This window comes from Corvus brachyrhynchos, unplaced genomic scaffold, assembly GCF_000691975.1.
Source record: "Corvus brachyrhynchos isolate BGI_N302 unplaced genomic scaffold, ASM69197v1 scaffold32, whole genome shotgun sequence".
In the NCBI taxonomy this organism is placed as follows: domain Eukaryota; kingdom Metazoa; phylum Chordata; class Aves; order Passeriformes; family Corvidae; genus Corvus; species Corvus brachyrhynchos.
In genome coordinates this window covers 14,522,674-14,533,013 of record NW_008237919.1, presented here as the reverse complement: position 1 = coordinate 14,533,013, position 10,340 = coordinate 14,522,674, and the positions used below count along the sequence as shown (strand labels likewise).

The window sequence follows — 10,340 nt, the reverse complement described above, 5'->3', positions numbered from 1 at the left end:
CTGCAGCAAGAACAGTCAGATCATTTGAAAATTGAAAAGAAAATCAATTGCATGTTTTTATTTTAAAAGAGCCTCCCTGTGGGAATAGGTGTGGGCGTGAGATCTCTTTTTAAATTTCATAATATAACATAAAGCTGCCAAGATTTTTTTTAAATTCTCTGTTTACTGGGTGCCAGAATGATTTTTCTCTCCTAACGATTCTACTGATCCTTATCAAAATTCATCTGTGAAGTGAATAACACTAACATTTAAAACCAGAATATTTATTCAAACAGCAACACTGAGCAAAACAAATTTCCAATGCTGCTATGGGAGTTCAGTGATGACAGCAAAAGTCTCTTTACTCATTTACCCCCAAATTCTGCATGCAGAAAGTTTGTATCAAAGAGTTTTTCAAAGCAAATCAACATTTTTTGAGAACTGAGTTCCACAGGTAAAGTTTACAACTAACCTTGCTATCTTCGATCTCCTGGGTTTTTCCTTGAAGCGTTTTCCTCTCTCCAAAATCACAGGTTGACTTTAACGTAAGCTGACAAGAAAGCATGGAGCTCTCTGCCCCAGTAAGCTCCAAAGATTTTGGTGAGTACTTCTGTGAGCTGGGAGAACCAAGGTTGGGTATCGGGAGGGCAGTGTGGACAGGCTTTGACCCTACAGCTGGCTGTCTCAGCTTGGAGGCAACCCCAAGTACAGGCATGGCTTCTATAAAAGTATCTTCTTTCTGCCAAAGAAAATGCTCCTGACCTCAGTCTGGTAGACTCCAGCTTCAGCAATTTCAGAACAAATGCTTTAAACAAAAGTAGCAGTCATCTTTTCAAAAAGTCTTAAAGCAATAATATTACGAGTTTCACAAGGAAGCAAAACTTTTCCTTCATCTCTGCCCTTCTCCCTCGCAGCCACTCACACGCACTGCTCTGTGAGTCAGTGGCTCTGTAAGACTAAACGCTCCTTTGGGGCGTGAACTTTTCTTGAAGGTAACTGCCACAGAGCTGCCTGTCCGGGATTAAAGAACTCATAAATTTGCTTTCTCTTCTTCCTACAGCATTCCAGGTCTGTGCATTAAGTGAATGAAGGATGGGAGAAAAGGAGAGAGAGAAGAGAGGAAACCTCCCTGTACTCCAACTGTCAAAACAGCTCCGAGACCACAACACTGGAAGCAGAGACCTCTTCCTGACTACATAAATAACCAGCCCACATCTTAAAAAAAAAAAACCACCTCTTTTTTTTCTGATTTAAAAAAAAAAAAAAACAGGACCAGAGAAGTGGCCAAAGCAAACAGCTGTTGGACGAGTTTTCATCCCGGAAATAATCTCAGCAATGAAGCTGTTTGTCTGATTTCTGGCTATTTTTCACTGCTGACAACCATGAGCTACGGTGTTTCATTCTCTGTTCCTCCCGTGAAATCAGGTTAAAATCATGCAAGAGCGTAGCTAGAAACAGACACTGAATCACACTGTGGGTAACGTCTGTCTATGCTATGAAAAATCCATACAAAAACACAGAGCAGGATATAGGAGAATCACGAGCATTGTTAGAAGATTTAGTCAATACAGCTTTTCAGAGCTTTTTTTTTTTTTTTCTTTCTTGGTGGTGGTGTTAACGTCATCTATTCAGTGTTAACACTTCCCTTTCTAAAAACATTGAAAGCTCCATGAAGTCCATGTCCAACACATGACTTCTGTGAGCTTGTTGCTCACAGAAATATTCTTGCTGGCAACCTCAAATCCTTGCACATAGAAATACAAGTCAGGCAGGCAGAGCAGGCTCCAAAATGAGTCACGATGGACAGTCCAAATTGTTGAGCAGCATAAACACTTACTTAAAAGAACAACTGTAAATTCCTTTGAGATCCTGCAGCAGGGGAATCCCTTTTAAATTGACATGAGGAAAAAACCTGTGCAGAAATATCACACCATTCAACTCCTATGGGATTTTATCACCCAACATTAGAGACATGGGGTTTTTTGTTATGTCTTCCAAAAAAAACCATAAGGTGACTTGACTTATTCTGTCCCAATATACGACATGGTATTAACTATGCCTTCCTTGAATAGTATGTACTATTACCACTATAGATACAAGCACAAGAGAAGAGAAGTCCAGAAGAGCCTTCTGGACTTTTACATTCTCAAAACAAGGAAGGCAAAAGTTTAAAAAAAGCATTGAAAAGAAAACAGTGTAAATGAGAAGCTGACTAAAAAGATCTTAAATCATCCCTTTAAATTATTTTGCAGAATAGACCTGTGATACCTGCAGTATTGTTCTCTATCACTCATTTACAAAGATCGCACTGACGCAGTAGGTAAATCCAGCTCTCTGTATTGACTTACAAACTATCCCATTCTTGTTTGTGGTTTGTAGGAATGAATTTGACCTGTTTTAGTAATCTCCTGAGTTTTGAAGTGAGAATACAGGGAATCAGCAAACACATTTCAGCATCCTCTGCTTATCTGCCATTTGGTTTTGCCACCATTAATAGCAGCTGCAATGGGTTTTGTGCAAGAATGGACAGAGGTAGCTGCTCTGCATTTTAGACAAATTCAGCCCACAGGATCCATCAGTTTTCTCCAATGATTGGAATATTCTTGTTCAGTGTGATATTTCAGGTCTTCTGCAGAGTAAAGGGGAATAAAGCTCCTTGTGCGGTCTGCATTTGTTCTCCAGCATTATAAAGCACTGAGGCTGTGTAAGGAATTTAGAGTTCTTAGGCACAACTGTTAACAGTTAACGCTTCAGAAAATGCACATATGCAAAGACTGAAGTAGACCACAGGAAAAGAAGGATTTATCTCTTGCAAGGTTTGAGAAGATGAAAAATCCTCATGAGAACTGTTATCCAATGAGCAAGACAAAGAATAAACTACAGCCATGAGACAGATACTTTCTTGAAAATAACTCTGCCAAAAAAATGTAATTGAATCTTATTACTTCTCGGGGTTATAATTTTACAAAGTAATGCACTATGGTAATCTTGTTGATCTTCTTTTGAATATGAATGATGAGGTCATGATACCCACAGTCTCTTTTGCAACCCATTTTCCCAGCACAGAAACCCTGAAAGTAATAAGTAAGCAAACTTATTAGGAAAGAGTCATCTGTAATACATAACCAACTGGATTTGGAAACAATGATGTGAGGCTGGTGTTAGTGCTACTCTTTCAAAATAATTCTTCATTATATGTTGACTTTAAAACTAGTACCAGGTCAGAACATCATCGAGCTAGAATTTGTACAATGATAAATCACAAAAGTGCTTCTGGTCTATTGAAGATGCAAAGAAGAGTATGGAAGATTCTTTACAGGAATCATAGAAGATAATGGAGGAAAACAATTATACTCCATAAGTAAGAATGTGGCTACAAGCCTAGTCTTCCTTTTCTTGTTTTCTCTAATTCTAAGCAAAAAATAAATAAACAAACATCTGCTATTCTTAGAAATCACTTAGCTACAATTTTTGCTTGAAAGGCTCTTGTGTACCTCATGATGAATGTGGGTTTTATGAAGGCTATCCTGGGGGAAAGAATATTTAACAACTAAGCTTCAGTATTGTTTTCCACACAAACAGGAAAGTACAGGATAAAGCATCTGTGGACAACATACACAAACTGTCACCAGATGCAGGTGCTGGTGGGATGACCCTGGGGGCAGAAGGTGTCTGAAGATTCTGTAAGGGAAGGAATTGTGGGGAAAGGGCAAAGTTGGAATCTGCAGAGAAGGGCACATTGTCAGGCATCAAGCTGACCATGTAAGTTTGGTGGGATTTTCCTCAGTGTCTCTGGAGTGGGAAGCTAAGTGACTGTCAAGCAGGGCATCCAGGGAGAACCCAAAGTCAAAACAAGGATGATTTAGATATGTGTGAATCATGTCCAAACAGAAAAAAAGGCATATCTGTGAGAAAATAGGGGTGGAGAAGGTGTAAACTGTGGTAATAACCTGGAGTTACATGAAATCAAACACAACACCAGACTGTCTGGAATGAGGGACAAAAGTATTACAGTCAGGATAGAGAAAGCAGTGAGTAAAAAGATATGGCTGATAGAAGTAAGGGACACATATTCACTTGGTTACCTGAAACTGATATATCTAGAAAGAGACTGCAGAGAAACAGGTCAGGCTAAGCATTGCTCAAAGAACTGTAGGTTTCTAATTTATCCTCTTAGACATTTATTAGAGTAGACATCCACCACCCAGACAGGTAGGGCACATCATCTGGATTCTGGATGCAGGAGGACGAACACAGATCATGACTGAAGTCCTGACACAAAGGAAATGATGAAGTTGTGCAGGAAAGGTTAGAGAGTTATGAGGAGCTAGAAGACAACTGAAGTGCGGAAAAAAATAGAGGGTAACTTTTCAAGTGGGATGCTAGATAAGAAGATAAAAGTGTAAAGAGAAACCAAAAAATTGGAAACCAAAGCAAAGGTCAAAACACAATCTTTAGTAGTTTTGTCAACAGTAGAGGCAGTTCCAGTGATATGTTGAAGGTAGGGCCATTGCTTTAGCTGATAAAATAGTGACAATCTGGCTGTAAATCATGACTCTGAAAGTGTCACACAATCAACATTTTTACAGAAATTATGGATTATATTAATAATCTGTATGTCAAAGTAAAACAGCATGTATGGATTCAGTATAATAGTCCCCACATCCCAAAAAAAAGCTGTAATATTTATTTCAAATAGCAGGAGCAAACACACCTGAAGTCTAAACCACTTCATGAAAGAAGGTATCAGTCAATCATAATGTTATGGTGAATTTTTGTTCTTAGGACTGAACAGAAATAACTGTTCACAGCACAACACCCCAGAATATATTTCCTTTCCTTTACTGAGTCGGATACCAGTACAAGTCCCATGAAGGTTGCTCCCCTTCTGCACTCCCAGCCCTCAGACAAACTGTTCGCATGAACTGAACAGACAGCTGGCAGTTTCTCCCAGAGCACAGGAAATATCAAGAGAGGGGACACCTGCCTCAAAAATGGAGCCAAGATATTTGTTTGCTCCTTCTTCTCTATGATCTTCAACAAGGAAGCTGTTGCATGTGTCCAGGGTCAAACAGGAAATGTCAGGGGTCCAGAGACTGCAGAGCTCTGTTCTGAGCTGTTTCCCCACTTCATCCCACTGGTGTAGCAGCTGTGTATAGAATTTACATGAGCCAGGCCAACTTCTGAACTTGAATGTGCCGATACAATCACATAATTTTGTGTTCACTGATTTCAGGTTGAGCAGAAAGTTTTCCCCAGCTGGGGATGGACAACTCTTGAAAAAGTAAACAATGATTCTAAAATACTGAAGGTACCTGAACCAATAAGATTTATTTATTTACTCCAGATAAGATGGGTTTAAACTTTAATAATGCAAATAAAAAGTATATCATGTGTCTGTTTGGTGTAACAAAATATGTTCAACCTGTCAGATACTGATGAGACAAATCCTTCAGCTCTGACTCATGTTCACATCAAAAATCTATGGACATTATTTTTGTTATTACAAAAATCAGGTGAATCCATTAGTCTCAAGGTAAAAAATTTAACAAGTATTTAATCCTATCTGCAAGTATGTAATGCTACTGAGTAAGATGCTGTTGTTTTTCTTAACAGTTTTGTATTCCAAAAGATATATAATCCAGAGCCAAGTTACAGTCTCAGAAAAAGGTGCATCCGGCTTCCTAAAGGAAATCCTTCTGCTTTGGCTGAATGTTTGGGGAAGTTTTTCAAAGAAGACAACTTTTAAATAGGGGTATCGTTTTATTGTCTGAACAATTTGGCCTTTCAAAACTCAGACAGGAGTTTAAGGGTTTGATTGCATTAACTGATAAAGTGACCAGTTCTTCTATAATTTTTATTCATGCTGTACATTTGCAGCATCTTCCAGCAGATGGTTTGAAATCTTTATGTGTAATTTAGTACCATACCACCTTGTGAAGTATGTAAGGTATATTAAAATATAGTCAAGTGGAACCATGAACCTAAATGACCTTCCCAGGTCTATATGAGGCCTCAGTATTTTCTTTCTTAAGTAGTGATTTTTTTGAATTATAAATCTGTGTGGGTTAAAAATCACAATTATTTTTCTTTGTTGTGCACTGTATTTAATCATGAAGTATTTGGCTTAAAGGAATCAAGGATAAATACTATAGGATTGGAAAACATAAACTAAAATTTTTTAAGGATAAGAAAGAACTGATGGCAACTGAACATACTCTGTAAGTATTTACATACTGATCTACTGGCTAGACCATGCAGCCAGCTGTTAAAGTTTAATGAAAGGATCAGCTTTTCTCTTTGGGAGGCGGAAGAGGGGGGGAAAAAAAAAAAAAGGATAATCTATTTGTTCATTTCTAAGCAAATGAACCAAACAACAAATGCTGAAGACTCTTAAAGCTGTGGTTAACTGCAGCTAACAAGGAAATGCCCACCGTTATTTCAATCAGCATAAAGTGGTCAGAAAGACAACAGTCATCCTAAGGATCAAAGTGCCAGCTTTTCTGTCCTTTTTTCCTTGTCTCCTTGGTTTCTCTGTTACAAACTTTCTCCAGGACACAGTCATAGCAGGCACACTGGCTTCTCCAGTATCCTTCTGGACACTAGCAGGTATCTTCACCTTTTTCCATTTCTGCTCTCCTCCCAGTTTGTCTTTCTTTCTCTGAAGGGATTTCTGGCTTTGTATCACTTTTGGTGGGCCATAGTAAACTATGATTTCTATGGCTTGTCCTACATTTTTCTGTCTTAGATCACATGACAGATACATTACTTCAGTGCTGCATTGTCAAAGAGCATTTCTCCCACTTATCAGGGTAATTAAGAACTTCTTTGTAGAACTGCTGGAGGAATGTCTGAGGTAGACACGACAAAACCAGACATTTACAGAATGCATGATTAAGCTCTTAGGTGATAACATTATTTTCAGTGGAAGTAGTAAGGAACAGAATTCCTAGCCTGTTTTTAATAATGTTATTGATGGAAGAAGTTTTGTTCCATTTGAAATTTTGACTAAAATTTAAAATCTCTTATATTCCACTCCAAAAATGGTCCTCATAAATTCTCTTCAATCACTACTGCTTTCAATATAGATTCCCCCAGAAAAAAATTCTCCCAATGCACATACACCCTAAAATTTTGATGGAATATTTTATGATGCCATTTATAAGTTCTAATTAGATGAGAAGGAAATCGGCAATATTTGTAGTTAATCAAAGCTGTTCTGACTCTTGATACTAAGTGTGAACTTTTCAGAACTTTCATCCAAAATTTCTTTAGAGAAATTCACTTTACTTACTATGAAATTTTCTAACAAACTATAAAAAATAATCCATAAAAAGACACTAACCAGGAAGGAATCTGCTGATTATCTGCCATCAGGTGGCTGGCAGAGTGGCAAACCTAAGCTTTCAGCTGCAGGAAACTTTCCTCTTACGAGCACTGTGGATCTGATAGAGGGTTTCAAAATCATGGTTATGTTGGCATTCACTTCAGCATTGCAGTGAAAAACTTCTACATAAGGTTCCCACTGGTCTATTAAAAAAAAAAAGTTACTCTAAAAAAATAGCTTAGAAACATCTGCTACAGTCATGAGCAGACTCTTGGCCAAGTGCAGTAACGACAGTAAGAGACTTTGAAGTCAATCAGCTTTGCTATCACCAGTAGATACCCCTGCAGTCAGTGGAAATTACTGCACAGAGAATTTAGGCGATATGAAGAAAACTTGCTCTGCCAAAAGTGTATAAAGACAGCAATGAAGAAAACAATTTTTTTAACAATCATGAAAATTGTTAGGAGTGAATTGTTAGGAGGTTAGCAATAGGTGTTTAAAAAAAAAAAAGATTATATTAATACTTAGAGAATACTTAATGAAAACAAAGATTGATGTATTTTAAAGGATTAGCTTTGATATTTGACCTTAAACAAGTGCAAGCTGCACTGCAGCTGGAGGAGCACTTCTGACTCACAATCTACTGTCTGCTTCCTTCTTGCTTTGAGGCTGTAATCATTCAATGCCAACTTGCACCCCCCACAGTTTATAATACCTACTGTGCTAGCTATACCACCTCTACCCATCTGCTACCCCGGACCTTGATCCAAGTTGTAATTATTGTATAATATTGCCTGTTATTTCTCACTGCTTATCAGTACAGCAGAATGATCCCAGCCATGTTTTTGGTTTCCTGTTGGCCTTTGCAGATAGTCATCATAGCTAATTTTGTTATAAAGTAACCCTTCCTACAATGCCCATATTATTTTCATCTTCTTTAACCACATGAATATTTAATATTTGTCCTACATTTCCTGTGATTTGCACTAATTCAGGAAATACTAACACACATTTTAAAGGCAAGACTTCCTATGGCAAACTTAACACCTCAACATAAAGTATGAACAATCATTGTAGTTTTTGGAGAAGCATTAAAAGATCACCATTATATCACCTTCCCTGCCACAATTCCCATCAGAAAATCTGGCATTTACAGTGCTCTGATGCTGGGTGAATGTACTGGTGATGTATTACACCCCATGTCAGTGTTAGGTTTGCAGCTTGACTGTATGATCTTAAGGGTCTTTTCAAACCTAAATAATTGTATGATTCTATAGGCCCCATTGCTGCACACTTCCCTTGCACATCATCTCTTGCTAATGGTCAGAGGCACCATCCTGAGTGTTGGATCTTTTCTGTGACCAGTACTTTCATTTTCGATCTCAAGTTGTCACATGAAGTACAGATATTGTATCTTGAAGTCACTCTAGGAACTTTGTTTTGTTGTGATAAGGAACCATGCTCTTTTTAACCATGTTCTTTGTGCCATTTGTCTGCTCTTATTGATGAGTTATGATAACACTATACAGAATCCACATTTTTCAACAGTGTTTCATCACCAGGGCATATCACTACACTCACTGTGATTTTCCTGCTCTTGTCTTGTGCTTGGCCAGCTTGGAGCTCTGGCAGAGATGATCACTCATCTCTACCTGTGAAATATTAAGCAGACAGGCCTTGTGTCAATGAATGGAAAACCTTGACCACATATAGTTGAGCTGTAAGTGGGTGCTCTTTTCTTTCAAATAAAAATTGGCCATGTACATACTAAAAAATCTCAACCATCTGCCTCTGTCTCCTGTTGGCCATATGTGAACATTTCCTACAGTGAGCCTTGAAAGCTTGTGCTTTTCTCCATTCTGCTGTGATCAGAGTGTGCTCCAGGCCAACCGCTGAAATGGGTTCTGTATGTCACTAGACTAAACCTTCCCGTTTTTTGATCAGTAAGTGTCAAGGATGAACTGCTGTTTTTCATTACCAAACATCTCCCATAAACCATATACCCTGTGTCATCCCAACAAAAAATATAAGAGTACATTACAATAACAGCTTTTCTGGTCAGTAAACTGTAGTTACTCACCACTACTCTGTCTATAGATGCATGATTTTATCTTTCATGTGTATCTTTATGTACACATGAGTACACATGTTTAACATGTCAGACAGACATTAATGCCCTTTGAGCAATTCACCTGGGTTGTTTTATCTTTCACAAAAAATATTAGAAACCCTCAGTCACACACAGCTGTCAAAAATAACTTCAAATCCTGCAGATGTTAGATGCTTCCTTCCTGCTTCTCTGCATACTGGGGAGAAATATTACCTCACCTTGCATGTTTTCAAAAATAAAAAAGGAAGCTATCGTTATATATTGGTCTTACCTTCAAGTGCAAGAAAAGTGCTAGATGGGAGACAAATGATACAACTCCTCTCCCAGCTTTCATCCATCAGTTGTGCTTTTAGAACTGACATATGTAACAAGTATTTGGCAGCCATAAAAGCAACATCAGCATTCACAAATTAAAAAATAAAACAGAAAGCCAAAATAATTTTGTTCCACCTACAACAACCCTAGGATGAGCTACAAAGAAACCAGTTTTATCAAAATCAGAAGGGAGACTAAACTGGTTATTTAGCTGGAGCACTCAGCTAAACAGACACTGTTAGCTATAAATCAGCAATAACTAAGTTAACAGCCACTAGTGAAAATGTCTCTGGTGGCATGTGCACCTCTAATGGTGACAAAGGCAGAAACTATTTTCGAAAAGATAAGTCTTCAGACAGAAAATATCTTCATTACACATTCATGTAGCATCACAGCCAACAATACAGTAACTTTCCTGATAGATCCAGGAAGATTTTCTATTGGTACAAAACTGTATAATTCTGGCTACTTCACTAGGCCAAGTACAAGACATACTAATACACTCTTCCTTTCCATTTAGGAAAGATATAATTAGATTCCATACATAATTCCTTTCTATTCTTTTATTTTTTTCTTACACTCTCTCTGAAAGTCTTATTTTTCATTCCA

The 10,340-nt window shown here is 37.9% G+C and overlaps 1 protein-coding gene across 9 annotated transcripts in view; it reads right to left on the bottom strand.

Moving 5' to 3' along the window:
• Positions 1-10,340, bottom strand: part of NAV3 (neuron navigator 3) — a 525,470-nt gene that overhangs the window by 258,299 nt on the left and 256,831 nt on the right. For 8 of the 9 annotated variants that reach the window (XM_017733271.1, XM_017733273.1, XM_017733275.1 and 5 more), the window contains exon 1: positions 452-1,040. The exons of the other annotated variant lie outside the window; for it this stretch is intronic. In XM_017733271.1, the coding sequence (XP_017588760.1) occupies positions 452-694 (243 nt within the window). In that variant the 5' untranslated portion in view covers positions 695-1,040. Of the gene's footprint in view, positions 1-451; positions 1,041-10,340 lie in introns of those variants that run through there. 9 annotated transcript variants of the gene reach the window in all.